Genomic DNA, 11935 nt, shown 5'->3' with positions numbered 1-11935 from the left:
CTACTTAACCTTTATTAAGTTCATTAGATTTTCCAATTGCTCAAACATTAGCTTTCTTGTAAGCACCATTAAACTTCCTTTCATGTAACTGTATATGCTAGGCTAGTTGATTTCATGAAATAAGACTAACAGGAATCTGAATTCAACCTTAGTTAACTTTTCTGGTTAAATACCCTCTCTGCTTAAGAATGTTCTCCCTTAAGACCTGTCTTTGCTTAGCCATACTGTGTGAAATAGAATGAGTACCCTCGCGCAAATCCATTCCCAGTTCTGTCCAGGGGCCATTTATCAATGATACACCTAGAGATGTATATTATTTTAGTCCTAATTGAATGGGAATCTCCACTGGTTTATTTGTAATGAATGTTAGATCAAATTGAATCAGTGAATCTTGGCCTAACACAGGTTGGTGTTTGGTTTAGCTGCTATTCCATCTTGCTTAAGTTTAAGAGGTTTAGATAGATAATGACTCAGGGTTCATTAATTACCTGATTCCAATCGTGATTCCCAATTGATATAAGTAAATTTTATCCCTTTTGCTGTCCATTTTTAGCAAAATCTGTTACAAAATTCTGGCTCGAGGTATTCTTTTGAGATTCGATTATGGGAGGGTTGTAGACGTTATCGTAGAAGGGTGTTTAGTTTACAGTGAATTCATTAAGACTTGCGTAGGGTGATCAAGAATTGCAAGCATGTTAAAACTGTGTTTTGCGGGATTAATCTTCAGTTTATGTTTGAGTACTGTTCGAGTTGGAATATGTTTTCTACTATCTTAAAGTAATGTACTTAGTATTTTAAATACACAAGGTGTATCTCGTGACCAACTGATATGCACAATCTACTAATCTGTTTCGAGTTTATATTTCGCGTGTTTAATCTTACATATTGATTACATACTAATCCTTTTTCTTTTTTATTTTATGCATGACCTTCGCACACGAGTCCGAGGGACTCGTCTTCCGCATTCGGTGTTGGGCCAAGGCCCAACGAAAAATACTATTCCTCTACATCCGTCCGCCCCTATCGGCAAAAAATGGAAAACAAAGCCACGGCCGAGGCCAATAGCAAACAAATTGGGTCAAAAAATGAATGAACGAAGCCCAATGAGGGAAAAATAAAGCAAATGTCCCAAAAAATGGGCTGAGCCCACTTAGCTTATTGCCTCTTTTATTTTATTTTTGTGCATTTAATTTGTATTGCATGACTAACTCTTTATTTTGTTTTAATTTAGATGAACCTTAGATGAATTAGTAATTTTAATTTAGCAAATGGGTAGGAAGACTAATATTTAATTCCCTAGTTTCATTTTCTTCTTTTATATTAAATTATCTATAGTACTTATAATATTTATCTATATCAAGACAATTGATTTTCAAGGGCGTGAAACCACGAACATAGACTTTAAGTTATATTTTCATTCCTATTATATTGAAGATCTTAAGGTATTACTGATATACAAATGTGAATTCAACTATATTTTATAAACAACTCTCCGAGTTTAAATCAAACAAGTACATTTTCGCTAGGCATAAACATTCCATTTCGTCCGTACTCTTAAAAGCGGAATTAGCAAAGGCCTCCCCTTTTTGAGTTATTTTCAATTATGTTTAAAACGTTATGTATCACGCAATTCGGAACTAAATTCTTTCATATAAATTATTATTTTTTACAAGTTCTATTTTTGATAACCTTACTACATTTTTCCTCTAAAACTTTAGCAATATTTATAAGTTATTTCCAAACATTTAAGAATACTATATTTACGCTTAGCCTAATTAAGTTTAAGTCCGGTCGGATTAACCATTATTAATGGAACTTAGAGGATGCCTAATACCTTCCCTCTAGGTTAGTTGAACCCTTACCTAGATCTTTTGGTTTCGTAGACTTAAAATAAAAATCAACTTTAGATAATTACTTTAATCAATCTTAGGTGCCCTAATTCACCATAAATAATTAGGTGGCGACTCTTAATTTTAATTAACCCCGAGCATTATCCGGATGTTGTAAACTATTTTGACCTAGGTTAAAATAGGGTATAACAATAGCCTGGCGAACATCATATGGAATTGCACCCCAGTTACTATAGAATCGTTGGCCATAAAGCCTCCAAACGACTTCCAAGACGGCTTTTGTAGAATCTTTATCTGGATAGAACCTGCAATAAGACAATAAAAAAGTGAATGAATAAAAGATTAAGATGAAAAAACTTTAGTCAAAAAATATTAAAAAGGAAATCTTACCAATGACCCTCGGTAATGATGTAAATCCTACCCATCGAATCTCTATCCCCCCGTAGATTATGATCAACATCCTGTGGTGGGGTTGGTGCAAGTGCAGGTGCAGGGCCCGTACAAAAGTAGAAGAAGGGCGGATCTGAGTCTGGCTCAGAGCTGGTGTAGAATGATGTGAAAACTCCGGCTCAGAGCTGCTATCTCTAAGCCGCAAACTAGACAAACCGGCAGATGAACCTAAACGTGGAGAAGGGGAAGGAGACAAAGTCCCCGATGTAGATGACGGCTGGACCCATGGTGGGAAGAAAGTAGGTGTAGGTATAAATGTAGGAGGGGTAAATGAGGGCTGCTGAGGTGCTGGCACTGGCGCTGGGTAGACCCACTGACCAGACTGGGGCTCAATAGTCTTTCTGGCAAGCCGCTAAATGCAATAGGAATCAAAGTTTCCATGAAAGCGTGGCAATCATGACTTTTCATACCAATCAATTTTCCTCCATTCATATCAGCACGCTTGTCAAAATTGGACGCCTAGCCCTCTGGTATCCGCAAATTCTTCACCTACTGACAAATCTCTCGCTTCTGCTCCACAGTGAATGAAAAACTAGCTTTGGGCTTGACCACTTTATTATTTGCTAATTCTTGCAACGATAATTCAGGACGCCTACAATATTCTTTTAAGTCCATCCTAGCCTTTGGGTTATCTTTTGTCTTACCCTTTGTTGACACCCAATTTTTGGCCCTCCTTTTTTGTTTAATTAATTTCACTATGCTTCTCATTCGTGAAAATTTCCCAAAAATGAGTTTGGAATATTTTCACTGATTACTACACTATTTTTAAGATATTATTTCTCTAAAATTAAGAAAGGTTTCTATCGTTTCTTAAAAATCACCAAACATCATATTTTTTTTACTAAACATCATTCTTTACAATTAAATCACTCAAAAATAGTGTTGATATTCCTATATCAATATCGGCGTTGGCATTTTTCCTTTAATTTTATCTATAACTATGTTAATCATATTTTACTCTATTTTTAAAACTAAATACGTATATTAAATTACTTGTATTGTAGTTTATATAGGTGTATATTTTTTGGGAATTAATTAGGACAAAGAAGCATATTTTAATTAATTGATTGAAGTAAAGAGGGATTAGAAATTAAATAATCTACCCATAATATTGGGCCAGTTCCCTTTTCCCCTTAAGCAATCAGTAGCCCAAAACCATTCACTCCAAGCCCAATACCCATAGGACCCGACCCAGCCCAATAAACACTAAAACACCTGAATCCCCAAACTAAGTCTTCAACCCATTTTCATTCTAACAAAACGTGAACCGAACCCCTCTCTCTCTTCAACCAAACAAGAAAACCAAACGACCCCCTCCTCTTCAAATCACCATCACCGCTGGTTCCACCGAAGGACCGACGAACAAAAGCCGATTTCGACGTCGCTGACACCACCTCCCATCAACCACAGTCCCTTTTCCCCTTTTTCTTCAGGCAATAGAGCTTCAAACAGCTCGTCCAAGTCGAATCAGTCCCCAAATCGAAAAGCACGCATACATCTTTGGGATTCTAGGCTGCTCTTCCAACAATCCATAGGGTAAAGACTCGTTCAGCCATCAGACCCGAAAACCATGGAGAAGTCTCCAAATTCGGAGTCCCAATGAACCTCTAGATTTCAAATCATCTCTGAAAAAGGTTCTTTTCAACATGGTTGTAACTAGCTAAGTTGTCATGCTATAAATCTTAAAAGTGTTCTTAACTTAATTTACCTATAGAAGAAGATAGCAAAGGACTGGCATGTTTAGTAAAATGGGATCAGATAAAGAAGCAGTAGGTAGTTAGCTGAACCTTATTTCATCTTGTGTCAAATGTGCCTTTAGTTTCAATTACCAATTTCAAAAAAAAAAAAAAAAGTGTCCCTTTAGTTTGACTATTTGCTGGAGTAATTTTCCTTGAGCTTAACTAGACTTGTTAGTGTACAGGGTGTTGCTAGGTAAGAACCTAAATTATTTGTTTTGCACTTCCTTTTTTTTTTTTTTTTTTAAGAAATAATCATGGAAAAGAAAACATAAGTATTAGTTTGTCTTGTGACTAAGTTCCCAGAAATTTGCTCTTAATTAGTTATTGTTGTATTCTTTCAAGTTTGGAAACAAATATGGATCTTTGGATGCAAATCATGAATAATTTTTTCTTAGCTTTGCATTTCTTGAAATAAAATCAAAAAATGTAAACATTCTGTCGGGTTTGGGATTGAGACTGTTTTAGAAATCATGCCTATAGGGGCTGCATCTTCCATCTAAAATAGTTGTTTTGAATGTGTTGTTATCCAAACTAGCGAATGAGGCGTCTGATTTATTGAAGGGGTGTTTGATCTCTCATTTCACTTGGTTATATCTTTGGAATTAAGCAAATAGGTGCGTAAGCTGATAAGAACCTGCTATGGGAGAACTTTGATGATAATCTACAATGAAACCAATTTGGTTTTCTTTTCTGATAGTTAAGCCTACCAAAATATTAAGAATTTGCTTGATATGCTAGTCTATATAATTGGTGAGTCTAAACAATTTCACCATGCTTTCCTTAATAATCATGGGTTCTCGTGGCCAATTTCTTGAACTTATCTTTTGCTAGTTCTGTGTGTTTACTAGACAACTCTAATCCTTATCCCTTTTTTTTCATGAGAAACCTTGGGAGCATTTGGAGTTATGGTAACTCCGGATTCTGCCAGATCAGAGAAGAAACCAGTAGCAGCCTTCTTTGCTCGTGTCTAGCGTCCCTCGTTCATGTCAAGCGTCCCTGTCCTCCTCATTCTCTTCAAACTTTATGTCTTTGCGTTAGCATATGTATACATGTTTATATTTTTGGCTAACACTTTGTATGGATTGTATTTGTAGCGTATTTGTTTATTGCTTATGAACGAACCTGTGGAAAAATGGCTGAGCGGAACAACGAATTTAGTCCTTATCTTCCACCCCTTCTGATACTAGATTTAGTATAACCTTTTGAGATTTTTTTCTTTAAAGATTTCCTAACAAATTTTCATGTTACAATTGGTTTTCACAAAGAGGCAAAAACCAGATTTTGTTTTGTTAAAAAAAAAAAAAAAAAAAAAAAAAAAAAAAAAAACTTTTGTCAATCATGTATCTTCAGGTCTATTTAGGTGAAAAATCAGACCAGAAAATCAGTTCGGTTTGGAAACAAAAAGAAATGCGGCATAATGTTTTGGGGCACATAATATATATAAAAAGGTAAATCACATTTGAGCTTTAGCACGAGTACTCTAAAAAAGGGGTATATCTGAAGGCCAAAAACATTTTCAGCATTTCTTTTTAACTAACATGAGCAGGCCTTATTATTTAAGTCGAATACAAGAACTCCTTATTAGGGTCCGAGTATAGTGGCTCAAGCTATTTTACGAGAGCTAGAGGTAAATAGTCCATTTTATATACACGCATACATATATATACTATCTTATTTTCAGTAATTCCTTTAATCATCTTTTCATCATGTGTATACATATATATTATTTCCATATCACAAAATAGCTATTTTTGAACCATTATATACCTTTTTTCATAGGATATAAATATCGCACATATACATTATTTTTCTAAAAAATATGCATTCCTAATCCTCTCATTTTATACTATTGTATACAAACATACATCATGAATATATATGTATATGTTTACATCTCATGTATACTAACTACTGCCTCTACAATAAACATACACATGTACCATTTTCATATACATATATATCACATATACTATCTAATTCTTTTACATAGCACATACATATATTATTTTCTTATAAAAAATATATCCCTTCTTATTCTATATTATACATACTATTCTTATATAAAATAAATGTCATACATATTTTTCTCACGCATACATTAGCATTAACTACTTCCTTTATAAATACGCATTTACTCACATGGTTACAATTACCTTAAAACCGCCTTTTTATACAAATAGTTTTGAGAGAGTAGTTTCTTTTTCGCAATTCTTTAAATAGGTAATAATAAATAATAAATAATTAAATAATCCCCCTCTAGTGTTAATTAAGCTAAGTTTAAAGACTGTCTTCGGATAGACTTTGAGGGATGCTTAACACCTTCCCTTCCGTGTAAATAAAACCCTTATCTAGAATCTACAGGTTTCAAAGACTAAAAAATGGAGTTTACACTTTTACAAATGGTTTCCTAATATTTCCTAAAATTAGGTGGCGACTTTGAAAATTTGCAAAACTAGAGGAAACATAGTCATAAGTTGTGAACTAGTTTTAATCCGTTAAAAATTGGGCATAACACCCTTAACATCCATAACAGTGTTGAATACATTATCAAAATTATTTTTTTCAATATGCATCACATCAAGATTATGGCGTAGAAGATTATTCTTCCAATATGGTAACTCCCAAAATATGCTTTGTTTAGTCCAATTATGTTCAACACCATAACCAGGAAGTCTATAACGTGCAACCTCTGTAACCTTAGGAAAGTGACAAACCCTCCCCCAAATTTCCTCTCTACGACAATGTTCGAGGCGGTGGATCCTTTTCAATGCTATTCTTTTTAAATGCCTGTTTCATTTTCCTGAATTCATGATCCATAGGCAAAAACTGATGATGACAATCAAACCATGTATTTTTTCGGTCATGTTTTAAAGTGAATGCTTTACTATTTTCCATGCAATGAGGATAAGCTAGCTTTCCAGCAGTCATCCAACCAGGCAATATCCCATACGCAGGAAAATCATTAACAGTCCACATTAAAGAAGCACGCCAGATAAAATTTGACTTAGTTGATACACCATATGTCACTACACCTTCACACCATAACTGTTTTAACTCATCAATCAAAGGTTGTTGTAGATAAACATCAATCGAAACTTTTGGATTACGAGGACCAGGGATAACTGTATTTCGGAAAATGTAAGGACTTGTCATACACATCTCAGGTGGAAGATTATACAGAGTAAGAAACACTAGCCAGCGAGAATAGGGTGTAGCAGAGACAGAGAAAGGTGTGAAACCATCCGCACTCAAACCCAAACGGATGTTCCTTGGTTCACTAGCAAAATCAGGATAAGTTCTATCAAAATGTTTCCACGCTTCTCCATCCGATGGATGACACATAACACCAGGCGCCCTTCTGTTTTCATTGTGCCATCTCATGTGAGGAGCGGAACTCGGCAATGCGTACAAGCTCTTTAACCTAGGTATAAGAGGTAAATAATGCACCGACTTAATTGGAACCATCTTTCCACTAGGAGCCTGCCTAAACCGAGCATGTCCACAAAATTTACATTCATTTAAATCAGCATCTTCCTTATAGAACAACATACAACCATTTGAACAACAATGAATGTTGTTATACGACAATCCTAAATTGGAAACTAATCTCTTGGCCTGATAGTAATTTTTAGGTATGTCGTATTCTGGACTAACTATTTCCCCCACAAGCTTAATCATAGAGTCCATAGCAGTTTCAACAACACTCCAATTTGCTTTGATAATAATCATTCTAACTGCAATGGACAACTTAGAATGCGCACACCCTACCCAAAGTGGACGACTAGCCTCTTCAAATTCTTGATAGAAGCGCATTGCTTCTTCATTAGAAGGTTGCTCATAATTTTGTTTAGGCTCAAACCCAGAATGTACCCCAAAAGCATCATTGACCATATCATTAACTCTAATCATATTGGACATGACGGTTTTCCTGCGACCTACTACTTTCACCAACAACTAAATTATAATATATACCATTGACCCCATTAATCTCTCCATGATCAGTCCAAACTAAATATTTATCCTTAAAACCTTTGCGACATAAATGAACCATAACTGTATCCGAATTGTTAAACCTCATACACTTGCAAATCGATCAAGGACACCTAACTAACCCCTCGCTTTGAAAATGGTCAAGTGATATTGCATGTGTAATAAACCCTTTAACACGTTCAATAAATTCATCATTCACACCAACACGACCACTATTATTTCTATTATACATCCACATACGATCCATCTACAAAAATTCCCACAAATTATTTAGGTTATATTATAATGTTAGCTAAATTGCATTCTAATAACTTAAGAAATGACAACCAATACCAATAAAATAGAGTCTATTTCAACCAAAATAAAATAAAGTCATCCCTACATAATTTTTGACAAATAAAGTGTACAATTTCTACCTAAATCATACACATCATAATTCAAAGCTAGAGAAATATACATTCATATTGATATTGAACATACATATAGCCAATTTCAACCAAAACAATAATCTAAAGGGATCCCTACACAATTTGGACCAATAAAGTATACTTATTTTGTCAAATTCAAATACAAACACATCAATATAATTTCTAAATTGAATAAAATAAACTAATTACATAGACATTCAACCTACAAACTAAGATTAACCAAAAAAATCAAGAAAAAATCCTAAATTCTAAACATACCCATTTTGACAAATAAAGTGTAAATTTCTTATCACATTCCAGCTTATACACATCAATAACATCACAACTACACCATAAATATACTAATACTAAACATACAATGTAATAATCACAAAAAAATTAAAAAAAAAAAACACACCTTTTTCGGGCAAATTAAAAACTGGTCAAGTGGGGCGGTGGCGGGGCAACACAGCTGTGGGGCGGCGGGGTGGGAGTGGACTTAGCCGGAGGGAGGGAATCGACGGAGATGGTGTTGGGGAGGGAAAAATCGTCAGAGGGAGGGAATTTTGGGGTAAGGAATTTATGTGGGTGAAATGTGAAGAAAGACCCGTTTTGGGTCTGAAAATTAAAAAAAGTGACGGACAAAGAGACATCATCCGTTGCTCTTTTTTAATTTATTGACCAGATCTTGACCATTTAAAAAAAATTAAATAAAAACCGACGGTTCCGTCGGTTTTTAGTAAAAAAAGAAAAAGAAAAAAGATTTTAATAAATTAGTATATACATAAAGTCATTTAATTTTTTTTAAAAATAATTAGAAAAACCGACGGACTTTTTGCTTTTTATAGTTTTTTAATAAAAAAGCGATAGACTCCGTCGCTTTCTCATTAAAAATAATTGAAAAAAATAAAAAAGGGATAAAGCGACCGAGTCCGTCGCTGTTCCGTCTATTTTTGATAGCGACGGAATCCGTCGCTTTTTAGTTCGTCGAAAATTGACTGTTTTTTAGTAGTGAACTAAGACACTTAAATTGGAACAAATAGAGTAGTTATTAAGGGATAGTTCTAAGCTAAGTTACTAATGAAAGTAATGAAACGAGACATCAGTTCCATAAATGTCAACTAACGAATAAAAACAAAGTACAATATATACTGGAAGCTGCACTGCTTCCGAGTAATGCATTCAAAGGATAAAATTAAGGATAATTATTCTGTTAGCGCCCTATACAGGAACGATGCACCAAAAGCACGAATCAAAATTTAGATATCTAGACTCCAACCTTTGCTAACATGACATAGTACTCTATCTCTGAGTACCCGAGAGGAAGACAGCTTCAGCGAATAATGATAATTTCGCCTCTTAAAATGCAAAAACAAAATGTAAGATCCACATTACACCAGACAAGATGACTCCCTCTCTAATGGTTTAAAGCCACTACTAACAACAAAGTATCATTTTCCCTGTAATTTTCATTTAAAAAATGTCTTTATCTAATGCCGCAAAAGGAAGGTTTTTCGTGGATATAGAAAGTGATAGAAAAGCACCCACGCCAACTTTCTTCTAATTAAATATCTTTAGGGTTAATTTATCAGATGGTTACATAACTAAAACTCCCTCTGTTTCAATTTATGTGAACCTATTTGACTGAGTTAGCATGCAGTTTAAGAAAAAAGAGAAAACTTTTAAACTCGTGGTATAAAATGAGACACATATATTTTGTCTAGCTATTAATCATTGCATAAAGGCAAATTGTTTCCAAATATGGAAAGAGGTCATTCTTTTTTGCACAAATTAAAAAGAAAATAGGTTCACATAAATTAAAACGGATGAAATAGCTATTATCTGAGAAAGTCATTTCCATTCCCGAATAGAAAGTCATTAGAAAAATGTCTTTATTTAATACAGTAAAAGGAAGGTATATCCATAAATGTCTTTATCTTATGCCGTCAAAGGAAGGTAATTCGTGGATACAGAAAGTGATAGAAAAGCACCCACACCAACTTTCTTCTAATTAGATATCTTTAGGGTTGATTTATCATATGGTCACATGACTAAAACTTTCTCTCTTTCAATTTATATAAATCTATTTGATTGAGCATGAAATTTAGGAAAGAAGAGAAGACTTTTAAACTCATGGTGTAAAATGAGACACATATATTTTATTTTAATTTTTTTAATTTTATTTTTTATATATTTTGTGTGGCTACTAATCATTGCCTGAAGGTAAATTATTTCCAAATATGATTAATGAATCCTTATATAAATTTAGGCATCCTTCCCTCAGGAGTTAGCTTTTGAAAATATTGTAATTCTTCATTTAAAATGCTTAATTTTTTAAAAAAAAATTAATTCAATCCCAATAAAAATGAGGCCTTCATGATTGGGGGGCCTAAGGCATAGGCCTTAGTTGCCTTATGCTTAAGATGCCTCTGAAAACAATATCCTGACAAAATATGAGAAGAAAATATATGAAAGATATCACTATAATAATTCTTGAAAAGTTGGAAAAAAAAAAAAAAATGAGAGAGAGAGAGAGAGAGAGACGAAAAACCTCAAAAAATACATTCTATTAGAGTAAATTTATGCATAAATAATACTCGTATTATACTTTAACAAAGCTCTAAACATGAAAGACTAGATTGAGAAGGAAATAAAAGCGTGTGTTTAAACGAAGTTTCCTCTTCGATATCATGCTGCAGGGCAAGGGTTCTCAAAATTAGCCTATATATGTATGTGTGTCACTCACGCCTAATTCATTTATGCCTAGACTAATTGAGTTGATAATTAATGTTAATTTATAAATTTATTTGGACCAAGAAAACCTTTTTCGAAACATAAAAAGGCTTTTTGTTGGTTTGTTTTGTGTTCATCCATTTTCTTCTTCTATAAAACAAAACAAGAAAAGGTAGTTTTAGATTGAATTTGAAACTAAACATATTATTAAGAAAAAGTTTTGAGTTAGATGAATTAGATAATGACACATTTTAGTCTAAACTCATGGCTCACGGCCAATCTTGAAAATATGTTTCACCTACCATTTTGCCGTCCGCACATCAAAAGGCGCTACTGATTTGTCTAATAAACTTGGCTTTGCACAAAATTAAACTTTTTAAAAAATAAAGGTCTTTAAATTAATGATAGGAGTATTAAATATCTTAAATAACAAACTTTAAAATCATATAATCACACAAATATTAGGACATAGGAGTATTAAGGATAAAATAAATAATATAAAATAATTATTTTTACACATAATATATCATTCCTTCTGAATAATAATAAAAAAAAGTGTCGAATAAATTGAAACGGGGAGAGTAACAAAGTCAAAAGTGGCTGAAAATTCATGACACGCCAATATCTATAGAATTCCATGGTGGCTTACATGAAAAGATGTCATTGACAGAAACCTTGGCATTGTGTCCATTTGATTATATTTTTTTGGAGTAATAAGGGGGCGTCTGGTTTGCTTTATAGGATAAAGTAATCATACAATATAGAA

The 11935-nt window shown here is 33.6% G+C and overlaps 1 protein-coding gene and 1 long non-coding RNA gene across 2 annotated transcripts; one reads left to right on the top strand and one right to left on the bottom strand.

The window, feature by feature from the left end:
* Positions 1-3551: 3551 nt before the first annotated feature.
* Positions 3552-5210, top strand: LOC132034022 (uncharacterized). The gene is made up of 2 exons (XR_009408919.1): positions 3552-4073; positions 4922-5210. It is a non-coding gene; the product is annotated as an uncharacterized LOC132034022 (long non-coding RNA).
* A 1562-nt stretch (positions 5211-6772) lies between these two features.
* Positions 6773-7957, bottom strand: LOC132034945 (uncharacterized). The gene has a single exon (XM_059425274.1). The coding sequence runs from the start codon at positions 7955-7957 to the stop codon at positions 6773-6775; it is 1185 nt and encodes a 394-aa protein (XP_059281257.1).
* Positions 7958-11935: the final 3978 nt, after the last annotated feature.

The sequence above is a fragment of the Lycium ferocissimum genome, chromosome 10, assembly GCF_029784015.1.
Source record: "Lycium ferocissimum isolate CSIRO_LF1 chromosome 10, AGI_CSIRO_Lferr_CH_V1, whole genome shotgun sequence".
Lineage (NCBI taxonomy): Eukaryota > Viridiplantae > Streptophyta > Magnoliopsida > Solanales > Solanaceae > Lycium > Lycium ferocissimum.
The sequence above is the reverse complement of the archived record's forward strand: the minus strand, read 5'-3'. Positions and strand labels throughout refer to the sequence as shown.